Genomic DNA, 11787 nt, shown 5'->3' with positions numbered 1-11787 from the left:
TGCTTTTGAGTTGTGGTGCTGGCGAAGAATGCTGAAGGTACCATGGACTGCTAAAAGAACTAACAGATCTGTCCTGGAGGAAGTGCAGCCGAGATGCTCCTTGGAAGCGAGGATGGCCAGACTTCATCTCACCTACTTTGGTCATGTTGTTAGAGGGGACCATTCCCTGGAGAAGGATGTTATGCTTCGTAAGGTGGAGGGTCAACAAAAGAGGGGAAGGCCTTTGACGAGATGGATTGACATGATGGCTGTGACAATGGGCTCAAGTATAGCATAGATCATGGAGCTGGTGTGGTATCGGGCAGTGTTTCTTTCTGCTGTGCATGGGGTTGCTATGAATTGGAAATGACTCAATGGCACCTAACAACAACAACAACAAAACGTAGATTTCACATTTGAGTGTAATGTGTATGAGAATATAATGGGTATGGGAACAGACATACTGGGGAACAGCTCTTATATGGATGGAAACACTGTGGGAAGGTTTTCAATCATCACATCATTAACATGAATGATTTACACTTAAGAGAAACCCTATGAATGTGATGAATATGAACAACAATTCAGCCATAGAACTAACTTTTCTTTGTACCCATGAGAATTCATGAATTCACATGGGAGAGAAGAACCCTTATAGATGTAAGCAGTGTAGAAGAACTTTCAGTCGCATATCTCATTTTCATTTGTACAAGAAAATTCAATCTTGGGAGAAACTTTAAAAATGTGCAGAATGTGGGAAAATCTTCAGGAAGAGAAAGCCTCTTGCTGAACATTATACCGGATAACAATGTGAATTAAATAAATATGAGTAATCACATGTATAAAACATTCTAAATGTAATGAATGAAGAAAATCTTCACTGAACACTCATACATTAGTCAACATTAAAGTTTTGACGTTGGAGAGAGACCTGTGCTGAGAATCAATGTAGAAATGGCTTCAGCTGGAATTCCCATCCCAAAAGTTATCCTTGGAAAACACTGTATTATAAAGTTTGTTGTGACACCTGACTAAGGAAAAAAAGAAAAGAAAATGTTTGGCAAATATCATTTTTTAAGCATACATAGAATAAAAAATGAAGGATTGTGAATTGCACTTGGAAGTACTTAAAGCAGAATATTGTAACAAGTGATAACCAAGGAGATGAACCTTTTTGTGCAGTAGCAGTTTTTGCTAAAAAAATCATTAATGCCTGAAACATTCTACCGAGTACATGGGCTAGTTTTCCTGTAATAATTATTGTTGATAAGTTAAGCAGTATCCTTTTCTTTTTTTAATTTTTCTCTCATCATAAACCATGACTGCAAAGACTGAGGTTATCAGAAAATAACTTAGGGTGTTAACCAAGAGATGTGGAATCTTTTACTTCATTGATGTTAAAATACATATTTATGGGAGGGACATTTGGATATATGGATAAATAAACACATGATTTAAAAGGTAATAAAAAAAACACATTTATCAGTATTGCTTACAGAGCCAATAAAATGGAAACAAATGAGTACATACATGTAAGGCAGTAGAGAAATGGTTGGATAAGTTATGCTTCCATATCACCATGAAAGCTATCCAGTCACTAAACATAATTTAGAGCTACCTAATCTGATATTCCTGAGATAATTGAATTAGGAAAGTTAGTTGCAAAGAAGTACATATTACATAATCTTGTTTGTGTAAAGCAAATAGGAAGTAAAAACAAGCCCTCTAACTGGGTTGCTAACCCCAGGGTCAGTGGTTTGAACCATTCATTGTGGGAGGAAGATGTGGTAGTCTGCGTCTGTAAAGATTGACAGTGGTTCTACTCTGTTCTACAGGGTCACTGTGAGTCAGAATTGTTCAGATAGCAGTGGGATTGGTTTTGGTTTTGGGTATAATACACACGTGCATATATTATGGTGGTGTTTTTGTAAGATGCTGTAGAGCCTATTTTCAACTCCTGGTGAACCTCTGTGACAGAATAGAACAGCCCCATGAGGCTCTCTAGGCTGTATGTAATCTTTATGGCAGCAGATTGCCAGGCCTTTTCTCCTTCAGAGTTGCTGGGTGAGTTCGAGCTGCTAACCTTAAGCATTGCACCACCAGAGCTCCTTTCAGTTGAAGATAAGTTTTTGTATAGTAGCCTAGAGGATAGTACTGAAAAAGTAATGTACCATTTTCTTAAAAAGTGTGGGACAAGTGAAAAAGCAGTCCACATGAATAAAGGGGAAATTTTGGATATGATCATATGTGTTTAAAATTGTGTGTGTGTGTGTGTGTGTATGGCTAAAGTAATTCATACTATTATTTAGAAAGCCTGTGTTTTAAGAAGATTTATTATTCAGTAGCCAGATTATTACCTTTTTTGGGAATCATCATGAATTGCCGACAGTAATAGTAAATATGAAGCTGACTTCAGGTATTTTTTGGGGAGTCTCATTTGATATCCTTGCTCCCCAATATAAAAAAAATCTGCCAGAGCAAATATATATAAAGAAGAAAAAATGTCAGAAGTGGCAAAATAGACCTCACCAGTTAATTGTGAACTACTGTAAAACCTAGATTGTTGTATTTATTTCCTTTTTTTTTTTTTAGATGACGATGGACTTGGTATAAGTATTATTGGAATGGGTGTTGGAGCAGATGCTGGACTTGAAAAACTGGGAATATTTGTCAAGACAGTAACAGAAGGTGGTGCTGCTCAGCGGGACGGCAGGTAAGCTAACTACTATTGTGAATAATTCAGATCTTGTAGGAACCTTTCAGAAATTTCTGTCAATAGTAGCTTTCTCTTGATTTTTCAGAACAATTTAAGGGTGTATACTGGATGTGAAAAATGTTAGTGCTCTTGAATCACTTTCTGATTCATAGACAAGATACCTAATTGTTTTAGTATGTATCAGGTAAATGAATGGATAAATTAATCCATCTGTATCTATCTACTTTTGTCTAACCATTAATGATTCTAACCATTCATTCTTCTGTCTAGTGGGTAATGGGTACAAAAATGAGTGTATATAGTTCAAGAACATGTACCAGGGCTGTCGGTGTATAGTTTTACACCAGAAAGATCAAAACAAATGATAGTTCTGGCACTTTTGACAATGACAGAGGTAGTATGGAAAATAGGAACACTAATCCTGCGTCAGTGATAATTCAGAAGATCAGCGATTCACAAAAATGTATTCTGTATAAAAGTACAGGTTCTTGAGAGTGACTTCGATCTGTGGAATTGAATCTCTGGGATTAGGGTCACGTAGTCTGTACTTAAACACGTTGGGTAATTCTGATGTACATTAGAGCATAATATAATTATTGTTTTAAGTCATGGTTTTCATCATCTCCAGCTATGCTTATCTTTAATGTACACATTTCAGGTTGGGGCTGAAGCAAAAGGTGAGCAATAAAAATAAAAATAAACCCAATAATATGAGTCCCAAATTCAAAGAAATCTTTCCTTCTTATTATTATTTTTTAGAAATACTGAATAACTGGGTTTGAATTTTTTTTTTTTTTTAATTTATAAGTATATATCACTTAACTATCTTATCAGGAAATTGTAAAGTACATTGAAAATAATTTGTGACTCCCTGGTTGGATCTATAGTAGCATTATTTCTTTTGTAATCTTAAAAACTCATATTGATATTCACCAAGGATATTTCCCAAGGACAACTAAGCCCATTTCTCCAAATAAAAAGCTATACCTTCAGAATCATCTCTTTTCCTAAAGATTATGGACCATATTTTAGTCAACAACCTTATTTGTATTCCTATAGCCCTTAGTATGTATGTATATATCTGTGTGTATGTGTATTTTGTGTGTGTGTGTGTTTTGGGTGAAAGTTTACAGAGCAAGTTCATTTTCCATGCAGCAGTTCACATATACTTTGTCTCATAACATTGACTACAGTTTACCACAGTGCACAGCTCCCTTCCCACTTCTTCCACACAGTTACCTTTTCACTTGTCCTTCCCTTCATGTACTCCTGACCCCTGAGCTATGTCCCTGTGCATTCACAGACCTTCTATTCTCCCATGATTGTTCTTTCCAAGGACTGTATCTACCTCAGGTAAATGTTCAACTCATATGCCTGTCTTTTGTTTGGCTAGCAGCCACAGGTGTGGGTTCAATTCCAGACCTGAAGGGCAGCTAGGGGCCATCGTCTCATTGGTTCCGTCAGGCTCTATCAGACCAGCAAACCTGGTCCCTTTTTTTTTTCCCCCTAATTGTTTTGAGTTTTGTTCCACATTGTTCTCCCACTCTACCCAGGATCTCCTACAAGGATCCTCTCTGAGTGGTTGACAGTATTAGCTGGACACCATCTAGTTCTTATGATCTCACAATCATATAGGCTTGAGGATCATATGGTGTACCAGTTGCTTGTTTCCATGAATCTTTGGTTTTCTTCATTCTTCTTTGCTCTGGATGAGGAGAGACCCATCAGTGCATCTAGATGGCTGCTTGCAGCTTTTGAGATCCCAGGTGTTATTCGCCAAAGTAGGATGTGGAACAATGTTATGTGTAGTATATTATGCCACTAGAGCTTGAGTTCCCCTGTGACTATGGTCCATAGCCCACAGGTTCAACTACTCACTCCCTCTGGGTAGCTGGCTGGGCCAAGAAGTGAGTACAACCTTGTCCCTAGTCAGCTCTACTCTACACCTGGGAATTCTTACAGAACATAGCAATACACTTGTAGAAACATTGTCTGCTAACCTTATGCATGGTCTTGGGCACACTCCCCCCCGCACAGGCATACCTAATAGTTCAGCCTGTCTGCCCATCTCTCCACCTGTATACCCGTGTTTGCCTTCACTGACAATGCAGTACTGTATGCGCAAAAGGGTTCATCTTTGTTGTCTGTACTTTCCATGCACCTCTCTATGTCTTCTTCCTCAATGCCACCGTGTTGATCATTCACATTTGAAACATTGCCCTTCCCTTCACCCAAATCAGTACTTATCTATATCTATCTAACAGTGTTCCTTCCCCTCCTGTCCCACCCTTGGTAACCAACAAAGAAAATTTCCTTCCATATATAACCTTTCCTTGACTTTTTACAATAACAGACTAATACAATAGTTGTCCTTCTGTGATTGACTTATTTAACTCAGCATAATGTCCTCCAAGTTCATCCATGTTATGCAGTGTTTTACAGATTCTACATTATTTTTTAGGGTTACATAGTATTCCATTGTGTACATGTACCATAGTTTGGTTATCCATTCCTCAGTTGATGGACACCTAGGTTGTTTCCATCTTTTGGCTGTTGTAAATAGTGGTGCATTGAACATGGGTGTGCATATGTCTGTTCTTGTCATGGCTCTCACTTGTTTAGGATGTATACCTGGTAATGGGATGGTTGGGTCAAATGGTTTTTCTAATTCCAACTTAAGGAATCACCATACTGCTTTCCACAGTGGTTGTACCATTTGACAGTCCCACCTGTAGTGTATGAGAGTCCCAATCTCTGCATTCTCACCAGCATTTGTTATTTTCTGTCCTGTTGAACTTTGCTACTAGTGCTGGGGCAAGATGGTATGTCATTGTTTTGATTTGCTTCTCTGTAATGGCTAATGATTGTGAACATTTCTTCATATGTTTGTTGGCCTCCTGAGTATCCTCTTTGATGAAGTGTCTATTCATGTCTTCTGCCCATTTTTTAAATTGGGTTATTTGTCTTTTTGTTGTTGAGGTGTTGGAGTTTTCTATAAATTTTAGAGATAAGTCCCTTGTCAGATATATCATTGCCGAATATTTTTTCACAATCTGTAGGTTCTCTTTTTACTCTTTTGAAGAAGTCTTTATAAGCACATAAAAATTTAATTTTTATAAGGTCCCATTCGTCTAGTTTCTCTTCTGCGATTTGTGCATTTTGGGTTATGCTTGATAGTCTATTTATGCCATTTATTGGTGGTGTAGTGCCAATGGCATTTGACTGCTAACCAGAAGGCTGACAGTTCAAACACACCAGCCACTTCTCAGAAGCGAGGTTGGGTAATCTACTTCTGTAGTGATACCGCCTCGGAAAGTCAGGAGTGGTGGCTATGAGTTGAAATTGGCTTGGGGACAGTGAGTTTGGTTTTGATATCTGCCCCTAGATTTTCCTTGAGGAGCTCTATAGTTTTAGGTTTCACATTTAAGTCTCTGATGCATCTAGAGTTAGTTTTTGTGTGTTGTCTGAGGTACAGATCTTGTTTCATTTTTCTGCAAATGGATATCCAGTTTTGCCAGCACCATTTATTAAATAAACATTCTCTTCCTCTTTAATGGATTTCGGCCCTTTGTCAAAGATCAGCTGACAAAGATCTATTTCTGGGTTCTCAGTTCCGTTCCATTGGTCTGTGTATCTGTTATTATAGCAATACCAGGCAGTTTTGACTACTGTGTCTGTATAATAGGTTTTGAGATCCGGCAGTGTGAGACCTCCTACTTTGTTCTTTTTCTTCAATAGTGCTTTGCTTATCCGAGGTCTCTTTCCTTTCCATATAAAGTTAGTGATTTGTTTTTCCATATCCTTAAAAGAATGTTGATGGGATCTGGATTGAGATTGCATTGACTGTATAGATTGCTTTGAGTAGAACTGACATTTTCACCATGTTCAATCTTCCTATCCACGAGCATGGGATATTCTTCCATTTATGTAGATCTCTTATGGTTTCTTGATGTAGTCTTTTATGGTTTTCTTTGTACAGGTCTTTTGTGTCATTGGTAAGATTTATTCCCAAGTATTTTATTTATTTATTTACTTTGTTGTTGTTGTTATATTCTGTTGAGTTGGACCCGACTCATAGTAACCCCTCCTTGGGTTTCCTAGGTGGTATCACTACGGAAGTCAATCACCGAACCATCCTTCCAAGGAGTTGCTGGAGGGTATGAATTGCCAGCCTTCTGGTTAGCAGTCAAGTGCCTTGGGCACTAAACTACCAGAGCTATTGTAAATGGTATTGATTTCCTTATTTCTTTTTCAGCAATCTCTTTGCTGGTGTAGAGGAATCCAACTGATTTTTGCATGTCGATCTTGTATCCTGCCACAATGCTGAATCTCTCAATCAGTTCCAGTAGATTTTTGACTGAGTCTCTTGGGTTTTCTAGGTATAGGATCATATCATTAACAAATACGGATAGTTTTACTTCTTCATTACCAATTTGGATGCTTTTGATTTGCCTTTCTTGCGTTATTGTGCTGTCTAGGACTTCCAATACAATGTTGAATAGAAATGGTGATAGAGGGCATCCTTATCTGATTCCTGTTCATAAGGAGAATGGTTTCAGTCTCTCTCCATTGAGAATAATGTTGGCTGTTGGTTTTGCATATATACCCTTTATTATGTTGAGGAATGTCCCTTGGATATTTAAAGTGACTGAGGGCGCAGCCATTTTCAATGTTTACAAATGACAACCATTTTGGATTTTAAAATGATAGCATTCTCATTTGGATTCCAGGGACCTAAGAACAGGCAGCGAGGTGGGAGGCAGGGAGAGGACAGAAAAGGCAAAGGGGACTGGAACAGTTCAAGGAGTCAGCCGCAAGGAGCCAGGTGAAGAGAGGGAACCCAGGCCACCCCCCACAAACAGTGAGGTGGGAAGCAGGGAGAGGACAGAAAAGGCAAAGGGAATAGGAACAGATCAAGGATTCAACCGCAAGGAGCCAGGTGAAGAGAGGGAACGCAGGCCACCCCCACAAGCAGTGAGGTGGGAAGCAGGGAGAGGACAGAAAGGCAAAGGGGACTGGAACAGATGGAGGAGTCGGCTTCAGGGATCCAGGTGTAAGGGTGGTTGGAGGGGTTCCCAACAGCTAAGGGAGACAAACTTGTCTGTCAGTTTGTCCTACTGTGGTGACGTGTTGTTGTGAGACTTGAGGCTGTGCCACTGGGGTTTCAAACCCAGTGGGGTGCACCTGTTGTGCAGGTATCAGCCCTGCTGCAGACTGAGACAGACTAGGAAGAAGGAGGAGGCCATCTACTTCTCAAAGAATTGGCCAGAGAAAACCTTATGAATAGCAGAGAAACACTGTCTGATACATTACTGTGCAAATTTATGAATAGTCCAGAAACATTGTCCAATACAGAGGACGAAGATGAATGTTCAGTTAACTGCATGTGCATCATGCTTAAAGAAAGTAGATTACAAATATTTGGTGTTTCAAAGTAATTTGTTAAATGTCAAGCCATTTCAAAATAATTAAGAAATAACTTCTTTGCCCTTTCATTGAATTACATATAATTGTGGCAGTAAATATTTCTCATTATCAGTTTAGTTCCTTTCTTCCAAGTGAGCTAAAATTTGTTTTAAAAGCTAGCTCATTTATCTTTGATTCATGAAAAATTTAAAAATCATTCGAAATGATAGGAAATTATTCTTACCACGTATATAATTCTTATAGTTTATAGTCAAGCAATATCAAATTATTATTTAATTAAGTAAAGAAAATCAGCCTCAAAGGGAAACCAAAATACAAATAGATTTAAAGCAAAAAGAGAAAAGTTTGCATTCAGCGTTTAACCAGTTCCCATTTGTTCTGAGCTCAGACCTTTTTGTTTTCCCCTCACTCATTTTAAAAATTAGGGTTCTTTTTCATTAACCTGTTTGCTGATTTTCACTCCTGTTTGGTTTCAGTATTTATACCAATATAAGAACTTTATCAGTCCAGTTTGGATTTACTCAGTTTTATATAAGTGAATATTTACCTAGTATAATAAATCTGCTGTTGTTATAATTGATGTTTAATAAATGCCTCAGTGACTATATTAATAAACTAGCTTTAAGTAATGGAGTGAGTAGAGTCTTTGGGAACATGTGGACCAAGAGTCTAATTCCATTCATACCACTTAACCTGTTGTGTGATATTGAACATACTACGTTTTTTTTTTTTTTTTAAATTAATGTTTCAAAATTGTTGTAACAATTAAATAAGTGCATGTAAATAAGAAATCTTCTATAGTAATATTTGTGCATGAAAATATTCTTGAACCAAGTAGGAATAAGTTTGAAATTTAGTATAACATATTTCTCAATTATCAAAAGGCTCTTATTGAAAGTTACAAAATGTTATAAAAAATATACACAGAATCATAAAAATTTGCATATTTTTTTAATCTGAAGTAAAAATAATAAAAGTATCACCATATGATCTTGGGCAAATAACTCTTTCCAGACTGCTAGCTTGCTTCACATTCTTAATAATACTTTCTGTATAAGGAAACTATTTCAGTTCAATCTCAGATTTCTCGCATTTCTTTAAAGACTGCACTGTGGGATTTAATTTTAAACATGAATAAAGACATGCTCAAATTTATCATGTGTAATTCATTTAATTTATTTTAAGATAATCGTTGCAAGGTACACAGGTAAGACCACAAGACACTCATTTAAGACTGGATAGTTAGAGTTAACAATTACAATTAGTCTAGAAAAGGAGCTCTCCAAAACTTAATTTCAAAGAATATACCGAATTCCAGTGTTTATATAGTTTTCTAATCTTAGCCTCACATGATAAGAACTGAGTGATGCTTTGTTTGGTGTGTTGCATCTTCTGAGGTCACACATTGGCCTCATATTACATCTTTTAGAGATTAAAGGGTTGTTCACAACATTCCTGTTGTCTCAAGACCACTTCATGGGGATATAATTTTATATTACATTTCTGTTTCTATCATATCAGGTATGTGTCAAGCCAACATAGGAAGATTGTTTACACTATATCTTGCATGATTCACATACTTCTATTTTGCTATTTTAAAATTCAGAGATTGTCTAGTTTTAAGTCACATTACTAGTGACTTGTTTGTGATTTAACAGCAGTTACAGAAGCAAATATAGTAGTACTTTATACATATTATGTGACATAATATAGTGCCTTATACATAATACTGCCTGTATATATGTGGTGTAATAGCATTACATGAATTGCATAATGTATGTAACACCAAACACCAACCGATTCCAACTCACAGTGACATAGGAGAGACTAGAAATTTCCCATAAAGTTTCCAAGACTGTAATCTTTATGCAAGCAGACTGCCATAACTTTCTCTTGTGGAGCTGTTGGGTGAGTTTGATCTGCCTGTCTTTCAGTTAGCAGTTGAGTGCTTTAATAGCTGTGCCACTAGGAGTCCTGGATTAAGGTTCATAACAAGGACTATTAAATAAACTAACATATATAAGAGGTTCTTTCCTCCTCCCTCTCCTACAACCACTTTGTCCCTATGTAGAAGCCTTTTTGTTGTGATTATTTTTCCCTCTTCTAAACCTCTTAGCGGGAGCTCTATTTGACTGCTAACCAGAAGGCTGGCAGTTCAAACCCACCAGCCACATCTCAGAAGGAAGACTGGGCAATCCACTTCCATAGTGATACCGCCTCAGAAACCCAAGGAAGGGTCACTATGAGTTGGATCAGACTTGATGGCAATGAGTTTGGTTTTTTTTTTTTTTTGGTTAAACCTCTTAGAACCTCAGCCATAGTGAGAGTACTTTTTAAAGTTTGCTGAGTATTTATCTCCTTAGTTATTGTGTGTAGGTAAAGAGTTTTGATTGTTCCTTATTCTTTGAAAATATGGTTCATATTTAAAATTTTCTTTTGTCCAGATTTTTATGTCTGTTGCTTGTATAATGCTTTTAATATAACGGTGCTCAATAAATATTTGAGTGAGTAAATGTTGTTGTGTTGTTAGGTGCTGTTGGGTTGGTTTTCACTCATAGTGACACTACTACATACGACTGAATGAAACACTGCCAGGTCGTGCAGCATCTTCACAATCCTCTCTAGGCTCGAGCCAATTGTTGAAGTCACTGTGTCAAACCATCTTGCTGATGGTCTTCCTCTTTTTCGCTGAACCTCTGATATCCATCTACAAGAACTAGTTTTTGATAGAGCTGTGTGTCAACTTGGCTGGACCACAATTCTGTGTGGTTTAAGCTGTTGTGATGTGGTTATTCCCATGATAGGATCAGATGATTATTATCTGTTGAAAGGGAGTTTCCCTAGGGGTGTGGCCTGCTTCCAGTATATCTATGGACATCCTGGGAAAAGAGACATTCTTCTGTGGATCGGGATTCTGTTGTGCTGCCTACAACTGTCCGTGAGTGAACAATCCACCATTCGGCCTGGAGATCTTGGATTCATCATTCTTTGGAGTCAACAGCCAGTGTACTGCCTGTCAGCCTTGAGCCCCTCAGCCCCTGTGGCTGCAAGAGTTGGGAAAAGCCTCCAGCTTGACGTGGAAAAGCCTCCAGCTTGACATTTAATCCAGGAACTTTGGACTTGCCAGCTTTTGTAAGTGTGTGAGCTATTTTCCTAAGAGAAATGTATCCATATATACATATATATATATATATATATAAGCTTTACTGGTTTTGTTTCTCTAGAGAACCCAGTCTAACACATAGTCCCTCCTAGCAACATGACCAAAGTATGAGAGGTGAAATCTTCCTTTCATTTAAGGAACGTTCTGGCTGTACTTCTTCCAAGATAGATTTGTTTGTTCTTCTGGCAGTCCATGGTATATTCACTGTTCTTCACTAACACCATAATTTGAAAGCATAAATTATCTTTCTTCTTCCTTACTCATTGTCCAGCTTTCAGATGCATAGGAGGCTATTGAAAAGACAGTAGCTCGGGTTATACACATTTTAGTCTTCACAGTGACATCTTTGCTCTTTAACAATATAAAGAAATTTTTTACAGCAGATTTGCCTATTGCAACAACATATCTTTTGATTTCTTGACTGCTGCTTCCATGGATGTTGATTCAAGTAAAATGAAATTCTTGACAACTTCAATCTTTTCTCCATTTATCTTGATATTGC

At 37.5% G+C, this 11787-nt stretch overlaps 1 protein-coding gene across 1 annotated transcript in view; it reads left to right on the top strand.

The window, feature by feature from the left end:
• PPP1R9A (protein phosphatase 1 regulatory subunit 9A) overlaps positions 1-11787 on the top strand; it is a 577130-nt gene that overhangs the window by 339384 nt on the left and 225959 nt on the right. Inside the window, exon 3 of the mRNA XM_007939795.1 lies at positions 2572-2692. Coding sequence (XP_007937986.1) covers positions 2572-2692 — 121 coding nt within the window. The remainder of the gene's footprint in view (positions 1-2571; positions 2693-11787) is intronic.

Source organism: Orycteropus afer, unplaced genomic scaffold (assembly GCF_000298275.1).
Source record: "Orycteropus afer afer isolate SDZICR_OR568_19922 unplaced genomic scaffold, OryAfe1.0 scaffold00063, whole genome shotgun sequence".
Lineage (NCBI taxonomy): Eukaryota > Metazoa > Chordata > Mammalia > Tubulidentata > Orycteropodidae > Orycteropus > Orycteropus afer.
The sequence above is the reverse complement of the archived record's forward strand: the minus strand, read 5'-3'. Positions and strand labels throughout refer to the sequence as shown.